General features: G+C 40.8%; 1 protein-coding gene, 2 non-coding genes and 1 pseudogene across 3 annotated transcripts; 2 read left to right on the plus strand and 2 right to left on the minus strand.

Annotated features, from left to right (window-relative positions):
* LOC115434979 (E3 ubiquitin-protein ligase DTX4-like) overlaps nt 1-9641 on the minus strand; it is a 30396-nt pseudogene extending 20755 nt beyond the window's left edge.
* Nucleotides 9642-10039: 398 nt separating this feature from the next.
* Nucleotides 10040-21735, minus strand: LOC115429812 (macrophage mannose receptor 1-like). Its single transcript, XM_030149545.1, has 8 exons — nt 21574-21735; nt 19885-20019; nt 18716-18815; nt 18108-18173; nt 16799-16890; nt 16602-16721; nt 14869-14965; nt 10040-10095 (listed from the first exon to the last, which is right to left on the minus strand). The coding sequence occupies exons 1-8, from the start codon at nt 21733-21735 to the stop codon at nt 10040-10042; spliced, it is 828 nt and encodes a 275-aa protein (XP_030005405.1).
* On the plus strand, nt 12061-12133 carry trnat-ugu (transfer RNA threonine (anticodon UGU)). The gene has a single exon. It is a non-coding gene; the product is annotated as a tRNA-Thr (tRNA).
* Nucleotides 13472-13544, plus strand: trnak-uuu (transfer RNA lysine (anticodon UUU)). The gene has a single exon. It is a non-coding gene; the product is annotated as a tRNA-Lys (tRNA).
* Nucleotides 21736-23207: the final 1472 nt, after the last annotated feature.

Here is a 23207-nt window from a genome sequence, read left to right on the forward strand (position 1 = left end):
AGATTTTTTGCTTAATTCAAGATTTTTTTGCTAAATTTGAGATTTTCTTGGCTTAATTCAAGATTTTTTTAGTTAATTGATGATTTTTTGGAAGGCTTAATTCAAGATTTGTTTTTACTTAACCGAGATTTTTTTTGGCTTAATTCAAGATTTTTTTTTTTTACTTAATTGAAGATTTTTTTGCTTAATTCAAGATTTTTTTTGTTAATTTTAGATTTTTTTGGCTTAACTAATTTTTTTTTACTTAATTGAAGATTTTTTTTGGCAATTAAAGATTTTTTTTTACTTAATTGAAGATTTTTTTGGCTTAATTGAACATTGTTTTTTACTTAATTGAAGATTTTTTTTGGCTTAAATCAAGATTTTTTTTCCACTTAATTCAAGATTTTTTTTTTGCTTAATTCAAGATTTTTCCTTAATTCAAGCTAAATTTTTTATTTGCTTAATTCAATCAAGACTGTGGAATTTTTGCACTTAGCAAAAACATCCACGGGCCGCATTGGAATCTTTGGCAGGCCGCATTGGCCCCCAGGCCGCATGTTTGAGACCCTGCTCCAACTGTTTCCATGTTTCAGCCGTTTCCACGTCGTGTAGTTTTCATCCATATAATATCATATGGTTGCACTCCTGCTGCCGCTGCGATGGCTGTGCGAACATCCCTTCCCACAATGCGCGTCGCAACAAATTCCTCATATGCCCGAGTTCCCTCCGGCTCTGAATGTAAACACATGGTTTGTTTCTGGTGGATGGAACTAAGAAACTGTTCACCGAAATGCAAGAAATTCAGCTGAGCAATGACAGACAGACTAACAGATTCATGATACTGAGGATAAGACTGAGGTTGGGTAGATTTGATGAAAAACTGGTCACGAAAGTCTCCCGCAGCTTTAAGAGCAGCTCTCGTTCCACAATCTCCTCTGTGAAGTGAAAACAAATGTCCTAAACTTCAATGTCCGGCTTAAGTTTCCCATTCCAACTCTCCTCCAGTAGTGTATTCAATCACTATTTTGTGCATTTTCGTTGCTGGCTTCATTGAAAAAAAATCCACATGGTCGGTGAGGGGGGGGTTAAGGGTGGGTTTTATGACAGTGAATATATACTCCGAAACTTTACAGGGAGCTCTATAGAGAAAACGGCAACAAAAACAATGAAGAACAAAACGATAAAATGTTACACTCCACTTTACGTTCCACTTTAAGAACATCTTTGACCCTGTTCATCCCATTCTCAAACAATGTTTTGGATACATTTTGTTTTTCATTGCACAGTCAAACATTCACTCACAGGACTGAGTCTGGTTCTGACTGGAAAAGAATATGGACTCAAGCACCTGAGAGCACGTCTGAATGCATCCTCAAAGCATCGTGACTATGTTCACATCTGGCATTAGGGTTAGGGTTTAGGGTTGATAGGTTGATACTAATGTCAGGTGTGAACAGGACCATAGTGAACACAGACTGGTTCAGGGTTTAGGGTTGATAGTGAACACAGACTGGTTTCTCTGCTGTATCTGTCTTTATCACAGTCTAATATAAATGAGTTTTTCATATGTTGTTGTCAGCTGTTGTGCCCTGGAGGCCTGGGTGTGTCCATCTGTATAACATGTGACTGTGCTAAGGTGTGTCCCATAGTTAGCCAACATTAGACACAAGGAGGGTTACTTTAACGGTTAACAACTGTTTCAGGAATGTGGTTTTAATACCAAAAGAGCACTGTAGTAAATGAGTAAAAGTACTGCAAAAGGCGTCCTGGTACCAAACCAGCTTACTTCTGCTGTGAACCTATGGACATGTCGTTTTTCCCTAGTTCTTTTGTCCGTCTGAGAACCTCTGTTGTCGTGTTTCCCTCTACACGCAAACGCTAAAACGGAGATTTGCCCAAATCTCCACTTCGGCCCAAGTTTTTAGAAACCGTCTTTTTCGGTGCGCAAGCCATTGTTGTCAAATAAACAACAGGCACAAACGCAGAGATGTTCCCTGAAAATAACATTAAACATGATTCTTTTTGCTCTTTTCTGTCATAAAAACAATGGCTTTGTGTTCCTCATATGTGTGTGTGTGTGTGTGTTGGCCCATACTTCAATACAATAACTCAGATATGGCAGAATAAGTGAACAATATCAAATTCTCATTGCTTTATAATCTAACACATATTTTCTTTACTCAATACAAAAATATTTTTAGACGCTTTTTTTTTTTTTACATAAGCAATATGTGGCTTCCATGTTAATTTATCCAAATCCATTTGAGTGTTTCATATTTCTATTTCAGGTTTGACTAACTGTAGTAAACTAAGTCATCATCACATGACAGTCATTACCCTGAGGATACGTGCATGAGCACGTGCACAAGCATGAGCTCACACAGTCACACATTCTGTGTTTAGGAATCCGAACCTAGTTTAAAAAGCAGAAAGGCTTTAGAAACCACCAGTGGATTCAACTTGTAATGATGGTAGATCTGGTAGGACTGAACAAGTCATTGAAATATTATATTCAAGGCCGATTAATGAAGGTCAAGTGGAACACAACGCAATGCACCATCACAAACGAACATTACATCCACTATCAAAAATACAATCTGGAACACTGGCACATGTTGGTGTGTTCACATTGTGTTGGAAGTTGTGCTTTAATGTCGATTGCAGGTCTGTGTGTGTGTCTCTTCAGAACCCGGACCCTGTTCCTAACCGAACTTATGCGTCTGAATCACAAGCCACTTTTACCCAGAGATCCTGGAAAAAAGGTCAAGAGGGTTATTCCATATGAAATCAACAGATTTTAAGAAAATTTCCCACCTGACCTTCTCAGATTTTTCTAAATTTTTGCATACTTACAGGGTGGGGAAGCAAAATTTACAATGAACATTTAGTTGTTTTTTCTCAGCAGGCACTACGTCAATTGTTTTGAAACCAAACATATATTGATGTCATAATCATACCTAACACTATTATCCATACCTTTTCAGAAACGTCTGCCATATGAGTAATCAGGAAAGCAAACGTCAAAGAGTGTGTGATTTGCTGAATGCACTCGTCACACCAAAGGAGATTTCAAAAATAGTTGGAGTGTCCATAAAGACTGTTTATAATGGAAAGAAGAGAATGACTATGAGCAAAACTATTACGAGAAAGTCTGGAAGATACTATTAAAGAAGAATGGAGACGTTGTCACCCGAATATTTGAGGAACACTTGCGCAAGTTTCAGGAAGCGTGTGAAGGCAGTTATTGAGAGAGAAGGAGGACACATAGAATAAAAACATTTTCTATTATGTACATTTCTTGTGGCAAATAAATTCTCATGACTTTCAATAAACTAATTGGTCATACACTGTCTTTCAGTCCCTGCCTCAAAATATTGTAAATTTTGCTTCCCCACCCTGTATAGAACATTATGTATGATGGGAAAATCCAAAATTTCAAGGCTTAATTGTAAATAGTTCCAAAGTTATGACCATTTGAAGTAGGTAGGGGGTACCCTAAATTGCAACCAAAATTAAGACTTGAAATTTTCGGCTATTTTCAGGCTTCTATAACTTCTGAACAACCAGAGCTAGAGGTCTGAAATATTCAAAATCATTTCACAGGAATCTATAGTCCTAAGAAATGTGAAAATACTTACTTAAAATTTATAATTGCATGTTACAGAGAATGACAAGTTGAGATTTTATCCATCACAAACTTCTAAAATGCTACTTTTGGCCACTCACTACGCAAAAACTAATCATCATATTCATTAGAAATTTTATGTGCTAAATCTTGGCTACCTAGGGAATGGATCTGTGTAAAATGAAAGTCCTATGTTATGTTATGCATGATATATGAACAGCTGAAAAACAAAAATATCTGCCCGACCTTTGGATTCAAAGGTCAATATCAGCATGTGGGATAGGTAGTATCACAAAATAAAAGACATCATGTGGAAGTACAGGAATTGCCCTAAATTTTGACATCAAGCACAACTTGCTTCTATAAATCCTTCTATGTTGGACCACTTGATGAAATTATATGGAATAACCCAAGAAATAACCTCTCACAGAAGTAACTTGCCAATTTAAAGTGCATTCCAGGGCTTCAACAGCCTCCAGATAGAGGCTGTTTTGGAGTCTGGAGGTCTAAGCTTGGATGTGCTATGGCCTCCTGCTGGATGGGACACGTGGAAAAAGTCCGTATGCGGGGGTGGGGTGGGGGTGGAATGTAGGGCTGCTTGATTATAGAATAAAAACAATAATCACGATAATTTTAGCAATAATTGAAATCACGATTATTAAAAACGATTATTTGTTAACCTTAAAGTTGTTTATTTTTTTCTTGCAAAACAATGTAAAATATACTCTTTAAACATAAATAAAACTTTTAAACACTAAAACAAAGTATGTTCACTTTTGTACGAAACAAAAAAAAATCTTTGAATGCAAATAAGTATTCTGTAAATTCAAGTATGTTTCCTTTTGTAAACAAATAGTGCACTGTAATTAAACTGCTATAGACTTGCCATAGAACTGTAGCAGTAAAAAACAAAAAAACTCAAATTATAAATTTAAGTATGTTCAATGTAGTATGAAACATGGTAAATTATATATATATTCAGTGGCGTGCCTTGAGGTTTCAGTTCAGGCCTTCTGCATACATGAGTCATCTATAGAATACGCAGGTTGTGCACTACAACACAACGACCATGCGCCACACAGAAAACCAACATTAAGCCACAGTGTCACACCATGCATCCAAAAATACGCAACATTAAGTCAATACTAAAAAAGGCTACTCTGAGCAAGTGATTCCATACAATTGAGTTGGACTTGCCTTTTTTGTTTACTGAGCACTTCGCTGTGATTCTCCTGCCATTTTTCAAGACCGCTAGGTACAACTTTCCTGGTGAGGTGGACCTGCCGGCTAGCTGGCAGCAGTAGTTTAGAGGGGGGCGGGGCCGAGCAGCTCATGGTGGCTTGCATGCGCGTGAATTAAAACAACTCAGAATTAATAATCGTTTTTTTCTCGATTATATAATTTTTGGAATTGTTGAGAGCAATAATCGAAATTGTAATTGAATTTTGATTAATTTAACAGCCCTAGTGGAATGGTCCATGATGCCGACAGCAGCCACAGACGCACTCGGCAGCTCAACACCTTTCTGATTGGTTGTTTACTGTACACGGCCCACACTCATTTTTAAGCCCCCCCTGGTGCGGGGGTTGCACACGCATATGTCCTCCAAACGTCCCCCCTTAGTTGGAACCAGAGGTGTTCCTTTTCCATAGCGTTCCTGAATCCTGGTTCCACCTTTATCAGGGCTCTGTTCCTACTTCCAGAAGTGGAACAGAGGTGAAACCAAATGATCCACCATTTCATTGACACAGACGATGGAACAGAAGAAAGGGGGAACATTCCAGAACACCAGTGGAAAAGGGGGAACATTCCAGAACACCAGTAGAAAAGGGGAAACATTCCAGAACACCAATGGAAAAGGGGAAACATTCCAGAACAACAGTGGAAAAGGGGCTGAAGTCCTTCTCCATTTTCGGTCCTGACCTCAGCTACATCTACACCTCGGCTGGACTCATAACTTTCTTTACCATTTTCTGTCGTCACCACCTGTTTATTTTCTGCCCGACTTTGTTCTGCCGCCGACTCCCTTCAGAGCCCCCGGTGTCTTTGTCTCCACTTTGTCTCACCTTGAAAGAGTCCTGTCCCCTGAGTGTCGGTGTTCAGAGTCAGTTTTCAGCTTCAGAGAGTGTGAGATAGACGAGCAGAGAAAGAGGGTGATGGAAGAGAAAAGAGAACAGAGATAATGGAAAAAGCACAGATCAGGTAAGAAGAGACAAGAGGAAGTAGTAAAACAAGAGTCCAACCTTAAGGGATGACAACAACAACTACAAAAGCACTCGGAGAGCGCAGACCTCTGCCAAGGCAGATCAGCCCCCCCATCATCACCAAAATTTAATCATTTGTTCCTTGTGCCAGTATCAACATTTCCTGAAAATTTCATCCAAATCCATCCATAACTTTTTGAGTTACCTTGCTAACAGACAGGCGAACAACACCCCCCCCCCAAACTGCAGCACTGACATGTTTTTTGAACATTAAATATGTTTCATTATCATTAAAACCTTTTATTTGAAATGATGGATCATGTGTTATGACCCTGTCTGTCAAAATGACGTAAAATAAAAATATCTAGCGCCACTTCTCTAAGTATGTGCATTTGTGTGTGTGTGTGTGTGTGTGTATGTATGTTTTTGTGTGTGTGTGTATTAGGGCATTAGTGACTCCAGGTTTTTTCAGATCAACTTATTTGTCAATAAAGTCGATGTCGAGTCAACTTGTTGTGTGATGATGTCATCATTCACTGGAACATGAACAATCTACAGTTAAGAGCAGAATAAAAAACAAAGACACAAGCATCAACAGTCCTTCTCAGATATCTAACCAAAACTAAACACAGGCTAACACCTGGAATTTTCTGTTAAATTTAAGTGAACAACATAAAGTGGGAAAAGGTTCAGACAGCAGCAGAAAAGACGCACAGCATGTTAAAGAAAAGAGCGCATTGTCTTCATGAAATAAATGAACAGAATGATCCAAACCCACTGTCTGTCCACAGTCTTCTTCAGTATTGGTGGTGCTTGCATGGTTCACAGAACATTACTGAGACCAGAGCTTTTCTAAATCAAGGTCAGTGTAGTTCCTCCTCTGAGTCGTTTTCTTCCTTCAGTCTTGGCCTTGCGCTAGTGATGCGGAAGTGTTTTTTTTTTTTTAAGCCGCTTTGTGGAATTTTTTGACCCGCTCCGCAAATAAAGTGACATTTTTTGGACCCGCACCAACCTGAGCTGGGTCTGCTGATCCACTCATCACTACTGCTCACTGTGCTCCATGTTTTCATGTAGAAAGATGCGAGTATTGGCATGCGCTTGAATGAAGGCTCGCGTGGTGATGGAAGAGAGAGAGAGAGAATAACACGACTAGTCGACTCCTCCAAAGTAACGTCGACTTGTGCCACAGACGTCGACGAGTCAGCAAACCGACTTTTCAGTTAATGCCCTAATGTGTAAGTATGTATGTATGTGCGTGCATTTATGTGTGCGTGTGTGTGTGCATGTGTGCAGTGTTCTACAGTGAACTGTGCTCATTAGGCCTTGACATGTTCCATTCTCATATTCCATGATCAGGGTCTGGCGGTTTTTCCTTTGTGTGAGTGTGTGAGTGTGTGTGTGTGTGTGTGTGTGTGTGTGTGTGTGTGTGCGTGCGTGCGTGTGTGTGCAGCTGCCATTTCAGTGTTGGTCATGGGTTCATTTTCAGCTGCTTCACAACATCAGAATGTCTGAACTCGAATCCTCGCATTCAACAAACACACACTTTGTCCAAGTCACTAAAGTTCCACTTTCCAGTGTTTACTGACAAGGGGTTAGAGTTAGGGAATGGGGTTAGGGTTAGAGAACCGCATTAGGGTTAGGGAACCGGGTTAGAGTTAGGGAACCGCATTAGGGTTAGGGAACCACGTTAGGGTTAGGGAACAGTGGTCCAAACCCTCCTGTGGCTTCATCAGAGCTTTTCTAAGACCTTTCATGGACCAGTAAACTTCATAACCTGACATACATGAACTGTTGTGGTTTGAGTTTTTTTTTTCACCTCAAACAGTAGTGACTCTGAAACAGAAACACCAGTTCAGATGTCCAAACACTGACGTCCAAACACTGACGTCCAAACATGGAAGTCCACACACTGAGGTCAAAGCCGGACCCTTCACCTCTGGCACATGCTCTTAGTTTTTCAGTTTTGCTATAGATGAAATTAAGGAATTCAGAGTCCAACAGAGTCTGTCAGAGTTCACCAGAGGTCCATCTGACTCCATCAGAGTCCACCAGAGTCCACCAGAGTCCATCAGAGTCCATCAGAGTCCACCAGAGTCCGTCAGAGTTCACCAGAGTCCACCACAGTCCATCCGACTCCATCAGAGTCCACCAGAGTCTGTCAGAGTTCACCAGAGTCCATCAGAGTTCACCAGAGTCCATTAGAGTCTACCAGAGTCCATCAGAGTCCGTCAGACTCCATCAGAGTCCGTCAGACTCCATCAGAGTCCACAAGAGTCCAGAGTCCATCAGAGTTCACCAGAGTCCATCAGACTCCGTCAGAGTTCACCAGAGTCCATTGGACTCCATCAGAGTCCGTCAGAGTTCACCAGAGTCCATCAGAGTCCATCAGAATTCACCAGAGTCCACCAGAATCCATCGGACTCCATCAGAGTCCATCAGAGTTCACCAGAGTCCACCACAGTTCACCAGAGTCCATCAGACTCCGTCAGAGTCCATCAGAGTCCACGCTGGGCATAATTTCAGCCCCACACCAGCAGTATTGGTTTTGTAAACTACATCAGGCTGTCGTGTATCTACAATACAAACCTGAGACAAATACACACTGGACGACATCCTGAAAGTCCACATCTACTATGAATACTATTCATGGAGGTCAGACTACATTCATGTAGAACTACTGAAGACAAGTTGGAAAAGATCAACAAACATGAATAAATCAGGAGCTTCATACAATCCTTGAAGGTCTAAATGCAAACATTCACAGGTGGGCTTTGATTTATTGAAGTTGACCAGGGACCTACAGCCCCCCCCCCCCCCCCCCCCCGCCCAAAAAAAACACCCCACACACCATCTTACCTGTGTCCTGTCTGAACTGGTGCATGGACTGGAGGTCTATGATGTAGGGCGACAGCCGGCTGTCCACCTGGCCGAGGACCACGCTGCCTCCGCGGGGGTCGCTGCTCCGGATGGCCGCCTCTATCTGGTGGGAGACGGCGGGGCTGTAGGGCCGCCACCGGCCGTGCTCGTTCAGCCATTCCCACACCACCACCGCGGAGGCCAGGAGCATGTTGTTACTGTTGGCCCTGGACACAAAAAAGCACCATGAAACAGCAGGACAAGCGACCCACCGGGCTGTGTCCGGTCCCGGTGATGGTCCCGGTGGAGCTCAGAGGGGTTTTAGAGTAACAACAACAACAATAATACAAAATATTATTATTATTAATAATAATAATAATAATAATAATAATAATAATAATAATAATGAAGACTGTATTTGGGCAAACACACACACACACACACTCTAAGGAGCAGCTTTAACCGGCTCCGAATGCCTGTAAACACGGTAAACGGACCGACACCGGACAAAGGCCGGTTCCTCCGATGTCTTACATGGAGCCGCGGCGGAGCTAACGTCCGAAGGAGACACATGACTGCGGAGTCCGGAGCATAAACCACGGCCCAGGCCCGGAAGGAGACGGTAAAGGAAAGCACGGCGGCCCCGGGACCGGAGACAGTGTGTTCGGGCACCACCAACGGCCTTCGGCGGCGGCGGAGACGCTCCTGCCGCGGTCCAAAAAGCACCTCAGCCCGGAGCTTACACAGGAAAACACGGCCCGGATGGCGGGTTCCGGTACAAACACAAGCAGATCCTCATGGATCCGGACCGACGGAGAACCCACAGGGCGCAGATATCCACAGAGAAGAGTGTTTTTGTGGCAGTTTGGGCGGAACGAGGCGAAATGCTGAAGAAAAGTAGTGGATTCACACAGCGCAAACTCAGTAGAAACAACTGATCCCGGATCAGTTAGAACAGGTTCAACTATTCCAACAGCGCAAACGCAGTAGAAACATCTGATCCCGGATCAGTTAGAACAGGTTCAACTATTCCAACAAAGCAAACTCAGTAGAAACAACTGATCCCGGATCAGTTAGAACAGGTTCAACTGGTTCCACTGAAAACACCCGTGGAATTCTCCACAGGAGTAGTGTCTGTTTGGGTTTCCACTTTTCCAGACAGAACCAGCCTGAACATTGACACCCAAACATGTAGTTACATTAAAACACGGTCTGAAGTCCAAACGGCTCCGTTTATTCTCAACTAGTGTGTGGGTTTTCCGTCCAGCCCCGAGCCTTGGAACGCACCACTGACCTGTTGATGGGATGTTCTGGGTCCAGTTCTCTTGGTCCAAAAGTCCCGGACCGTCACCAGCCTTTATGGATCCGTCCTTTAGTTCCCACCATGGCTCTGGACCTGGCCCAGGTACCGTCCCGAACCTCCGAACTCTTTACATGAACACAAGAAAAACGGACTTCAAGGAAGTGGAGCTGGGTTTTTTCTACTGGTTTATCTACCCGAACCCGAACTCAACCCGAACCCTTTATCTACCTAACCCGAACCCTGTGAAAACATGAGCGCGTCCACGGTTCTGTTCATCCAAATATCCCATGTTTATCCATCAGATTTCCCGTCGACTCCGGCAGCGAGAACCTCATAATAAAGTGGGGTCTGGGGGGACAAAAGCACCCGGATCCTGGCCCCTCACCACGCCCAAAGACACCCCCCCCGCCCCCAGGCCAATGGGAACAACCCCCTGCCCTCCTAACCCACAAGTATATGACTTTCTTTTTTTTTTTTTTTTTTAATTCATTTATTTTTATTTATTTATTTTAAATACACACACACACACACACACAGATATATAAATACATATATATGTGTGTGTGTGTATAATTATTAGGCCGTGTTATTAGGCCGTATTAGGTGTGTGTATAATTATTAGGCCGGAAAGAAAGAAAACCCCTGAAAATGTCTATTAATGCATTTATGAATTTTTAAACATTTTTCCCCCAATTTTTGGAGACAATAGAAAAACAGGAGTAATATAATTCTGCTGCTACAAATCAAATAGAAAATAAAATAAATTATTAATATTACTAAATATATTTTGAACATTAGTATTGCACTTTTCCCTGAAAGGTAGTTTCAAATAAACAAGAAAAATCTAATCACAGTTCTGTCAGTTCACATTCTGCAGAAAAATAACAAAAAAAGTCCACATGAAGTGCAACATTAACAAGAGGGTAAACTGGTATTCTGTTGAAACAAACTGAAGAGAAACTTTGACAACACAATGAACCAAATTATTAATTTTAGGACAGAGAACAAACTGTTTAGGACACTGTGTGTATTTTTGTGTGCCTGTGTGCACGGGGGATTTTTTTTTTTTTTTTTTTTTTGTCGGAGCCAGGGGGTAGGGGGGGCGCACAGTTATATACCTGGGGGTGCGGTCCATAACTAACGTAACGAACGCTGTCGTGAAACTTTACATACTTTCAACGTTCTATTTATTCCTCTATTATACAGCCTGCGTAATAGACAGACAGACAGACAGACAGACAGAGCTAGTGTCAATGTTTTAGAACTACCGTAGTTCACTGGGGCCAAACAACGTCTTATTAACGTCTCTTTCCTCGTTGTTGTCTTTCACCTGAACCTTAACTGATCCAAATTGGAATGTAATGATGGTAGAGGGTCTTCATTCTCTTCCTTCCAGGTTCACATCATATTTGTTGTTTTTTTTTTAACCTTATATCAACTGCTATTTCATATTTCGGGTCAATGTGTGCTCCTTTATTAAGTCCGTGTGAAACTTGCGTGGATTCAAATTTCCGCATCGAACGATGTCTTTCATTCCTTTTTCTTTTTCTCATCATACTGTGCCATTTCAGTACAGCTGTGTACCGAACCGAACAGGTGCGTACCGAAACAGTTCGGTACGTGTACCGTTACAGGCCTTATATATACATATACATATATATATATATATATATATATATATATATATATATATATATATATATATATATATATATATATATACACATATACATATATATATATATATATATATATATATATATATATATATATATATATATATATATATATATATATATAATTTTGTGTATGACTGTTCTTGATCATGTGTGTCTGATCGTGGAAGTTACTGCTGGATTCTGGACCTGATCCAAACCTGGACTGGACACATGCTAGTGTTTTAAAGTCCAGTTGCTGCCCCCTTGTGGACGAATAGAAAATTGTGACCATTTCCAGTCAAAGTTTTCACTCCAGAGCAGCTTTGCTCTTGTCCTGTCTGTCTCAACACACATTTGTGTTTGTCTCGGCGCAGTTCTTTTTGCCAGAAAAGCAGGTATTTAATCAGTAGTGACGTCAGCAGTTGTTATCCAGGCTCCATAGCTCAGGGGTTAGAGCACTGGTCTTGTAAACCAGGGGTCGCGAGTTCAAATCTCGCTGGGGCCTCAGCTTCTTTTCTACAGCAGATCTGATTGGAGTAATTCTAGCAGCACTTCATCACTTACAATTTATAACCTATTAACAAATAAACAAGTCAGGATAATAAGTTCAGTTCAAGTAAACGACACACTGTAAGCCTGGATAAGGTGAGTTTACTTTTCAATATTGACAAAAGTGGTTTCCTTAAAAAAGTTAAGTAATGATTAATGAACTTTTTAAGTACATTTAACGTAACATTTTTGTAACATCACTTGCTTTGCATAGTTATTGCACTGGAATAATTAAGTTCAATGCACTAAATTCCAAGTTAATTTTTGTCTAGTTCTACTGTGTCTAGTTCTACAGTGAAATATTACCACTGTGTCTAGTTCTACAGTTTAATATTCCTACTGTGTCTAGTTCTACAGTGTCTAGTTCTACAGTTAAATATTACTACTATGTCTACATCTACAGTGTCTACTTCTACAGTGTCTAGTTCTACTGTGTCTAGTGCTACAGTTAAATATTCCTACTGTGTCTAGTTCTACAATTCAATATTACTACTGTGTCTAGTTCTACTGTGTCTAGTTCTACAATTCAATAGCACTACTGTGTCTAGTTCTACTGTGTCTAGTTCTACAGTTCAATATTCCTACTGTGTCTAGTTCTACAGTTCAATATTACGACTGTGTCTAGCTCTACTGTGTCTAGTTCTACAATTCAATAGCACTACTGTGTCTAATTCTACTGTTTAGTTCTACTGTGTCTAGTTCTACAGTTCAATATTACTACTATGTCTAGTTCTACTGTGTTTTGTTCTACTGTGTCTAGTTCTACAGTTGAATAGTTCTACTACTATGAACACATAAATGTTGAATGTTTTCCCTGAACTTTCACACATAAAACCTGATGTTTAAGACTTCATTAAATTAGTTGTCGTAACGCAAGCTACATTCTGCTCTACAAAATGTATGCGACTTGTTATTGAATAAAAGAAGGGGAAAATACGTGGTTTTTCCACCACTGAAATACATACCGTTCGTTTTGGACAAACAACATATGGATATGATTTGACAGCTAATGCTAACGGTATGCTAACCACACCGGACATAACAGTAGATGCTAATTAGCTAGCTAGCTAGCTAAGCTACGTCAGTTAAGCGAATTCCTGTACGTTTTTATGATGTACAATTTAACAACAATTTTTACACGTTACCTTTGTCAGCAAATAACTGTCTTGTAGTACACTTTACCTACAAGTAGTCGCGGCAATTGCCATGACATAGTAAAATAACAATAGAAATACACCGGTGTAAACTAGTACCCACCCCTGTTAAAAACTCCCGGTGTTCATCTTCGGTCAGAGCCCGGATAGCTCAGTCGGTAGAGCATCAGACTTTTAATCTGAGGGTCCAGGGTTCAAGTCCCTGTTCGGGCGAAAACTTTTTTTTTTCATGCATCAGTAATGACTTTTTATAGCGGAATACGGAAGTAAATCTGTGTCATCAGATTTTGAATTATAAAAGACATTGAATTTGTCGCACTGAATTTTTTTTGCACTGAAATTAAGTATCTGAATTGTTTGTCTCTGAATTCAACTACGTTCAGAAATTTAGAATTAAAAAAATTCAGATGCAATAAATTCAGATGCAAAAATTCAGATGCAAAAAATTCCGATACTTAATTTCAGTGCAAAAAAAAAAAAAAAAATCAGTGCTAGAAATTCAATGTCTTATATAATTCAAAATCTGATGACAGATTTACTTCAATAGAAATCCCCACAAATGTCTCCCAAAAAGGTTAATTTAAAACAACAACAACAAAAAACGGTACTATACTTTTTACATCAACTAGTCTTCATCCCAACTAAACACAGAAACCCTTTATTGATTTCTGTAACTATCGCCAAGAAAATAATTTTTCAAATGACCTCATACATGACCTCATACATGACCGCATACATGACCTCATACATGACCAAATACATGACCGCATACATTACCACATACATGACCAAATATATGACCTCATACGTGACCACATACATGACCAAATACATGACCTCATACATGACCACATACATGACCGCATACATGAACACTGCATATATGACCTCATACATGACCAAATACATGACCGCATACATGACCGCATACATGACCACCGCATACATGACCAAATACATGACCGCATACATGACCGCATACATGGCCAAATACATGACCACATACATGACCACCGCATACATGACCACATACATGACCGCATACATGACCAAATACATGACCGCATTAATGGACTGCATACATGACCACATGTATGCAGTCATTAGGGACAGAGCTGGAACAGTCTGACTCTGGTGATGCCAAAATAAAAAGAAGAGAAACATTGAAAGTGTGGCTTTAGGGTTGATGATCAGGTTTATTTGGTTCTTAAGGTGTACAGAAGACATGTATCAAGAGTCTGTCCAACATTCATCACTCTGTCAACAGCACATTAAAGCCTGTTCTTCACACAAATAGAAGGGAATAGATGATCGCAGGATACATTGATCCAAGCATCTGTAAAGACAGACGACAGACGGTTACTGGTAGTTATACTAGTTAGAGTAGGTTCATCTGGGCTAACTTTACAAACTAATCTACATTACCATGGCCTGCCATGACCAGTACCAGTAATAACAGTAATAATAATATAATAATTATAACAATAATAATAATAATAATAATAATAATAATAATACAGAATCTGTAGATTCATACCTGGGTATGGTGCCAGACATGGATATGAATCTACTGGAGCATTCCAACCAAAAAAGTCCTGATGAAACCAGGAGCCGTCGAGCCACATCCACTGACCCTGGAGGACGACAGTGACATGAAGGGAAACTTTAAAGACAATCAACATGGAGACAGTGTTTGGTTTAAACCCACATTTCCCTCTGAAAACTCTGCGTTTATACGGCCCCGTATATTTATCTCATCACCTGTAGACGGCAGTGTAGTGGGACCATCCTGTACCATGAACCAATCAGAATCCAGAACCAAACGGTACTTCTGCTATGAACCTATGGAACCCATCCTGGTCCTGCTCCGAGACGTGGAACCAATACAGTCTAATACAGATGGATGAGCTGGTGACTTTATTTAGAACCACAAACTGCTTTAGTGATGAGACAGAGGGGATGGAACAGGGCTGGAACTGAACGGAACCGTGTTAGTTCTATAGTGGATAACAGAACTGTGAGCGGAACCGTGTTAGTTCTATAGTGGATAATAGAACTGTGAGCGGAACCGTGTTAGTTCTATAGTGGATAATAGAACTGTGAGCGGAACCGTGTTAGTTCTATAGTGGATAATAGAACTGTGAGCGGAACCGTGTTAGTTCTATAGTGGATAATAGAACTGTGAGCGGAACCGTGTTAGTTCTGTAGTTTTTTCGTGTTGTGCATGTGTGGGGGACTGCTCCAGGTCCATTGGACTGTGTATGTGGTATGACTGTACAATGACAAAAAAAGGTCGCTCTTATTGAACTGCTGCTTTGGACCTGAGCCGTTACATCATAGTGTCAAACCCAAATGAATGCACACATTATTATAACTGACAAATCTGTTTCTGTTACACGAGCTGCTGAGACTTCAGTCATAGCCGTAGAAATGTTAAGAAGACTTGAGTACATTTGGCCTTGACTATATTTGGACAAAAAGGGCAAAGCTACGGTGGAGGGCCTGTCCACACAGGACTTACTGACGTCTTTATTTACTTAGTTGTTTATTCATACTACTGTATCTTGCATTAAAGGTGCTGGAGACTTTCATGACCAATTTTTCATCAGCTCTATCAAACCTCGGTCATATCCTCAGTATTATGAATCTAAGTCTTTCTGTCATTACTCACCTGAATCTCTTCCTCATGGTGAACAGTTTCTTAGTGCCATCCACCAGAAACAAACCGTGTGTTTACATTCAGAGTCTGGAGGTAACTCGGGCATCTTCGGAATTTTGTTGCAACATCCATTGTGGGAAACGGAGGCTCGCACAGCCACCTGCAGCGGCAGCAGCAGCGCGACCATATGATATTATATGGATGAAAAAAACACGTGGAAACGTCTGAAACACAGAAATGGCTGGAGGAATATGCATAGGGGGAAGGGAGCTCCTGCCGTTTCCGCGTCACGTCTTTAGTAGCTGCCGCTGTCAGGTGGCTGCATGAACCTCCGTTTCCCACAATGCACGTCGCAACAAAATTCCAAAGATGCCGGAGTTCACTCCACCTACAGAAACACATGGTTTGTTTCTGGTGGCTGGCACTTCGAAACTGTTCACTGTAATGCAAGAGATTCAGGTGAGTAATGACAGAAAGACTAACAGATTCATGATACTGAGGATATGACTGAGGTTTGACAGATTTGACGAAAAATTGGTCATGAAAGTCTACCACAGCTTTAATAGTCGATTTTTGTTGTGACAGAAAAAGTCCACTGGTGCTCTTCTCACCTGGAGATAGAAGCCACCCATCCAGAAGGGGTAAGATCCAGAGGTGATCTGACCCAGTAGATGATACTCCTGAGGGCTGTGCACAGACACCAGACTGGCCTCAAACTCAGCACAGAAAGTCTGGAGGAAAAAGGACAAGCATTAGGGTGAATGAGGACAGACTCAGGGTGACATTAAAGACTGGATTCTTGGTTTACATCAGCGTCACTCCATGTCAGTAGGTCCTGGTTGTAGAAATAACACTGGCCTTGGAAATCAACCCAGCCGTCAGGACACAGGCCTGGTGGTCCTATGAACATGAAAAAACACAACTGAATACATGATGACAAAATGCAACTCAAATACTTCTATCAGTTAAAAAAAAACTAAAAAACTTTTGAGAGCCAGAAACTAAAAATAACCTTATATATGGAAATAAATCTGTTATCGGATTTTGAATTATAAAAGCTACTGAATTTCTAGCACTGAATTTTTTTTGTGCTGAAATTAAGTGTCTGAATTTTTTGTCTCTGAATTCACCTATGTTTATAAATGTAGAAGAAAACAAATTCAGATGCAAAAAATCCAGCTGCAAAAATTCAGAAGCAAAAAATTCCGATGCAAAAAATTCCGATGCAAAAAATTCCGATGCAAAAAAAATTCAGATGCAAAAAATTCAGAAGCAAAAAATTCAGATCACACATCCGTGCTGACAGTCTTCCTGCATCGGTGTCACTTGACCAACCTAATGTAACTCAATTGGCCGGCTGTCGGTTCGACTTGAGATAGAATCGATTGCTTATCCTTGGTGTCCGGGATGAGTGATCAAAATTTTTTGCGTCTGAAATTTTTGCATCTGAATTGTCTGCTTCTGAATTTTTTGCATCAGAATTTTTTTTTATTCTAAATTTATGAACATAGTTAAACTGAGAGACAAAAAATTCAGATACTTAATTTCAGCACAAAAAAAAATTCAGCGTTAGAAATTCAGTGGCTTTTATAATTCAAAATCTGATGAGACAGATTTACTTCCAAACTTATAGTTCAATATTTGAGCACATGTGGGGGCAAGACAGATGTGTTGCGAATTTCATCATAAACAGATTCAGAGTCTATGTTTCCTCTGAAATTCTTTTCTATGCATCATTCCTTGGCAGCCAAGGCTCGGCCACCAAGGAGCTGTCAACGACCTCGGAGACCTCAGCCCTGGTCCCAGAGGCAGAGTTTAGTCCTTCCACCGTCTGACCATGTCCCCAGTTGGGGTCAGCAGAACTCCATCACCACTGGAAACAGAGTACATGCAGCCCTGTTCCCCCCCCCCGATACATAAAGAACATAATCAGCTGTTGTCCCTTTTTTCAGCGCTTTAGAGTGAGTTTTGGCCTGGTTTTAAACGTCTGCCCTTTGGAGCTCCGTCAGTTTGTATCATCAGTGACTGCTGTTTTTTATTTTTGTAAACTCTGTATCAGTGGTCGACCTTCTGACCACAACAGGATCAGTGTGTGTGCTCTTTAAACCTGGACTTACCACTGTTGGACTCTTGGACACATATGGAGGAATAGCCCTCGTTGCATAGAGACGAGATCCACTCCCCTGTGCACAGGTCAGAGGTCAAAGGTCAGAGGTCAAGCCTGGAACTCACTGATAATCACACATGTACATGCATGGATTATGAACGACTCTCACTCTCTCTCTCTCTCTCTTTCTCTCTCTCTCTCTCCCTCTCTCCTCTCTCTTTCCCTCTGTCTTTTTCTCTCTCTCCCTCTCTCTCTTTCCCTCTCTCTCTCCCCGTTTCCCTCTCTCTTCCTCTTTCCTTCTCTCCCCTCCCTCTCTCTCTTTCTCTCTCTCCCCCTTTTTCTCTCTCTCTCTTTCTCTCTCTCCCCCTTGTTCTCTTTCTCTCCCCTCCTTCTCTCCCCCCCCCCCTTTCTCTCTCTCTCTTGGGCCAGTTCTAGATGTAAGGTGTTATGACATAACTTTTGTCATGATGTGGTGACGTATAAATTAAATTGGATTAATTGATGAATTGATTGATGGGACCTGCTTCATGGATGTTCCATCAGACCTTCTGTTTAGTGGAACACCAGTGGATCTGTGCTATGACTCTCTATGGACCCGTCTGAGGGGGGGGTTCTTACCAGAGGGGCTGAGGAACAAACATGGGCTTGTGTTGGGCTCAGTCTCAAAGGTCAAACTGTTGTTGTAGAACCAGGACCCATCGACCCACAACCACTGGTCCTGTAAAAAAAACACACATTCAACCAAAAGCACCATTCAACCAGGACCACAGACACACTAGAACCTCCTCCTCTCTCCTCCTCTCTGCTCCTCTCTCCTCCTCCTCTCTGCCTTCAGGTGTTTCTGTTCTAACAGGGCTCTGGGATCCAAAACAATAAGGACTAATGTCAGAATAGAGTTTATTATTATGGGATAGATATCAGTGCATTGGTTTAATTTGGGTTCAATTATTATCTTTGTTTCTAAAATGACTCTGACATGGTTTTGAATTCATTTCTCTAATTTGTTTCTCCCTGACTCTGATTTTCAATGTTCTTCCTCTAAATGTCTGTAATATTTGTCCACCTCTGACTGTAAATAATAATTTCCATCTACTGTCATCACATCTGACTGAGGAAGAAAAATCTACCATTAAACTACAGTGAAATATGGATGTTTATCAACTATATGGACATAAATCTGTGGACACATCATGTCTCCAGCTGTCAGATGTCCCGTTCAGGAGGGTCAGACACACAAACATCAATATTCTATAAAGAAATGCTAAAAATAAGCAACATTTTTCCAAACTAAAAAAAGAGGCTAAAAACAACCTTGCAAAAAAAAATTTTTTAATTAATCCAGAGAAACTAAAAAATAAACAAAAAATCTGAGAAATGTTATGAGAGAATTTAAAAGTGGAGCAAAACTTCATGAATTTTTAAAAAAGAGGATAAAAATAATAGAAAAATTCCATAAATTTTGAACGAGAAGCTTAAAAAAAAAAAAAAAAACCTAAAATTTCCACAAATATTAATGACATGCTAAAAACGAGTGTGAACTGGTGAGAAAATGAAAACCAGGTGATATGATCAGGTCAGATCTATAAACCACCTGTGGTCTGTTTATGAACTTTATGGACATAAATCTGTGGACACATCATGTCTCCAGCTGTCAGATGTCCTGTTCATGAGGATCGGACACACACACACACACATCCATAATCAGTCTGAATAATGCATGTTCATGTTCATGTTCATGTTCATGTTCATGTTCATGTTCATGTTCATGTTCATGTTCATGTTGGTACCTGGAGGTAAAATCCACCCAGCCAAGTGCCTGGGGGTCTATTGTTGTCATTGTTGTTGAACTGCTGCTGGATGAAACCGTGCTCCTGGGGGCTGCGGACGGACACCAGGACTGCCCCCAACACAGCACAGTTAGTCTGGGGGGACACAGGGGGGAGGGGGGTCAGTTAAAGCTTAGTCTGAGACTGAGCAATTGCTGTAGATGCTAACCACTCACCCTAACCCTGGCCTTAGCCTTAGCCCTAACCCTAACCCCAACCCTAACAAATCACCCTGCCTGTTAACTAGTTCTGTTGGGTTAGGGTTAACGTTTACCTGTTAACTAGTTATGCTGGGTGGTTAATGTTTACCTGTTAACTACTTCTGTTGGGTTAGGGTAAACTAGTTCTTTGGGTTAGGGTTAGTGTTTACCTGTTAACGAGTACTGTTGGGTTACGGTTAACTAGTTATTTTGGGTTAGGGTTAGTGTTTACCTGTTAACTAGTTATTTTGGGTTAGGTTAGTGTTTACCTGTTAACTAGTTCTGTTGGGTTAGGGTTAATGTTTACCTGTTAACTAGTTCTTTTGGGTTAGGGTTAGTGTTTACCTGTTAACTAGTTCTGTTGGGTTACAGTTAACTAGTTATTTTGGGTTAGGGTTAGTGTTTACCTGTTAACTAGTTCTGTTGGGTTAGGGTTAGTGTTTACCTGTTAACTAGTTCAGTTGGGTTAGGATTAGTGTTGACCTGTTAACTAGTTCTTTTGGGTTAGGTTAGTGTTTACCTGTTAACTTGTTCTGTTGGGTTAGGTTTAGTGTTTACCTGTTATCTAGTTCTGTTGGGTTAGGGTTAATGTTTACCTGTTAACTAGTTCTTTTGGGTTAGGGTTAGTGTTTACCTGTTAACTAGTTGTGTTGGGTTATGTTTAACTAGTTCTTTTGGGTTAGAGTTAGTGTTTACCTGCTAACTAGTTCTGTTGGGTTGGGTTAGTGTTCACGCGTTAACTAGTTCTGTTGGGTTAGAGTCAGTGTTTACCTGTTAACTAGTTCTGTTGGGTTACGATTTACTACTTCTTTTGGGTTAGGGTTAGTGTTTACCTGTTAACTAGTTCTGTTGGGTTTGGGTTAACTAGTTCTTTTGGGTTAGGATTAGTGTTTACCTGTTAACTAGTTCTGCTGAGTTAGGGTTAGTGTTTACCTGTTAACTACTTCTTTTGAGTTATAGCTAGTGTTTACCTGTTAACTAGTTCTGTTGGGTTAGGGTCAGTGTTTACGTGTTAACTAGTTGTGTTAGGTTTAATGTTTACCTGTTAACTAGTTGTGTTGGGTTAGGGTAAATGTTTACCTGTTAACTAGTTGTGTTAGGTTTAATGTTTACCTGTTAACTAGTTGTGTTGGGTTAGGGTAAATGTTTACCTGTTAACTAGTTGTGTTAGGTTAGGTTTAATGTTTACCTGTTAACTAGTTGTGTTGGGTTAGGGTAAATGTTTACCTGTTAACTAGTTGTGTTAGGTTTAATGTTTACCTGTTAACTAGTTGTGTTGGGTTAGGGTAAATGTTTACCTGTTAACTAGTTGTGTTAGGTTAGGTTTAATGTTTACCTGTTAACTAGTTGTGTTGGGTTAGGGTAAATGTTTACCTGTTAACTAGTTGTGTTAGGTTAGGTTTAATGTTTACCTGTTAACTAGTTGTGTTGGGTTAGGGTCAGTGTTCACCTGTGCTTGAGGCCAAGTCATGGCGTTTTTCACAAAGTAGTAACATCGTCCACTGAACCACTGCCATCCATCAGGACAGAATGGACCAGACGGTGGAGGTGGGGGTCCTGAGGAGGGGGCAGTTCCAGAAGGAGGAGTCATATTTCCAGGAGGAGGAGTCATCGGAGACTTTGTAGTTCTTGCATGAGTACTTGTAACAAAGTTTGGTGTAGTCATAGTGGAAGTTAAAGGTGAACTGTTTGTAGTATCAGAGAAGCCAAATGTTGGAGAAGTTGGAGTCGTGGTTGGAGTATCGGTCGGATCACAACATGTCACAGGGTTTGGCATAGTCGTAGTAGAAGCAGGTGGAGTCGTGGTTAAAGTGTAGTTGGGATAGAGTATAACTGTGGATCCAGGAGATGTATGTATGTTGTCAGTCGTTTGTGGAGCGGAGCTGGAGAAGGCGGGGCCTGTACCTGTAATCCCCAGTGTTGCAGTATTGTGGGTGGAGCCGTCAGGAGGAGTCACTACAAACAAGGGTTCGGTATGAGTCGACATTTCAAAGGCTCATCTGTGCTAATGCTGCGTCCCAGGCCAGTTTTTGAGCCCGTAAGTCACGACTTGAAACCACAACTCACGACTTTGTAACATTCCAGGTGTTCCAAGTCACGCCAAACTGCCTGAGCGCAAGGAATTGTGGGAGTTAGATGTAAACAAACCAGCATGTCGGACCGTACGTTATGTTCATTTATAGTCATTTCTATCGCTAAAGGTGTTTGTTCTTTACTTATTTGAGGGAAACAGAGGAGGAAAAACAACGCATAAGGCAAGAGAAGCTGTTCTACCTTTGATGTTCTTTGCATATTTGGATTCATATTTGGTATTAATTACCTCCACAAGGAGGTATTGTGATCACTTTGCTTTGTGTGTTTGTTTGTGAGTTTGTTTGTTTGTGTGTGTTTGTTTGTTTGTTTGTTTGTTTGTTTGTTTGTTTGTTTGTTTGTTTGTTAGCAACTTTAGGGGAAAACTATTCCACCCATCTTTCCCAAATTGTCCCCACAGATAGGCCTAGGCCCTGGGACCAACCCATTAAATTTTGGCCCCAGTAGGACAAGGTTCAAGGTCACAGCAAGGTCACAAAATCTACCATTTTCCTATCTGTCATCATTGAGCAATTTTCCAAAATTCATCAGAAATTCAAAACAACTCTGATTAGCCTCCAATTTGATCCACCCGTAGCTTAGAACAATATCTTGTATCAGGCACAAAATTGTCCACATCCACTGTGGAGTGTGGACTCTGTGGACATTTCCATTTAACATTGAAAATCCCATTTTCTACACATTTTTTCTGCTGTATGGAACAACCTTGAAACTGTTTAATTTGAACAGAAATAGTCGATCCACACATGCACACTGTTCAGGGTGCTTGGCGAAGGTTTGTGTTCTCTGAACACTTGTTTGTTCTTGTACTCATTGGAATGAAAACTAGCTAACACAAGAGTAGCTGCTGATTATACAGAGCACTTGCAGATAAATATCGTTAGATCAATACCTTGCTTTAATAAACAATCTGCATAAACACCTCATCCATGGGAGGGCGCCATTGCTACGTGACACCAGAACTCAGAACTGGGAGAACATGGATCTAGTACA

Source organism: Sphaeramia orbicularis, chromosome 1 (assembly GCF_902148855.1).
Source record: "Sphaeramia orbicularis chromosome 1, fSphaOr1.1, whole genome shotgun sequence".
Classification (NCBI taxonomy): Eukaryota; Metazoa; Chordata; class Actinopteri; order Kurtiformes; family Apogonidae; genus Sphaeramia; species Sphaeramia orbicularis.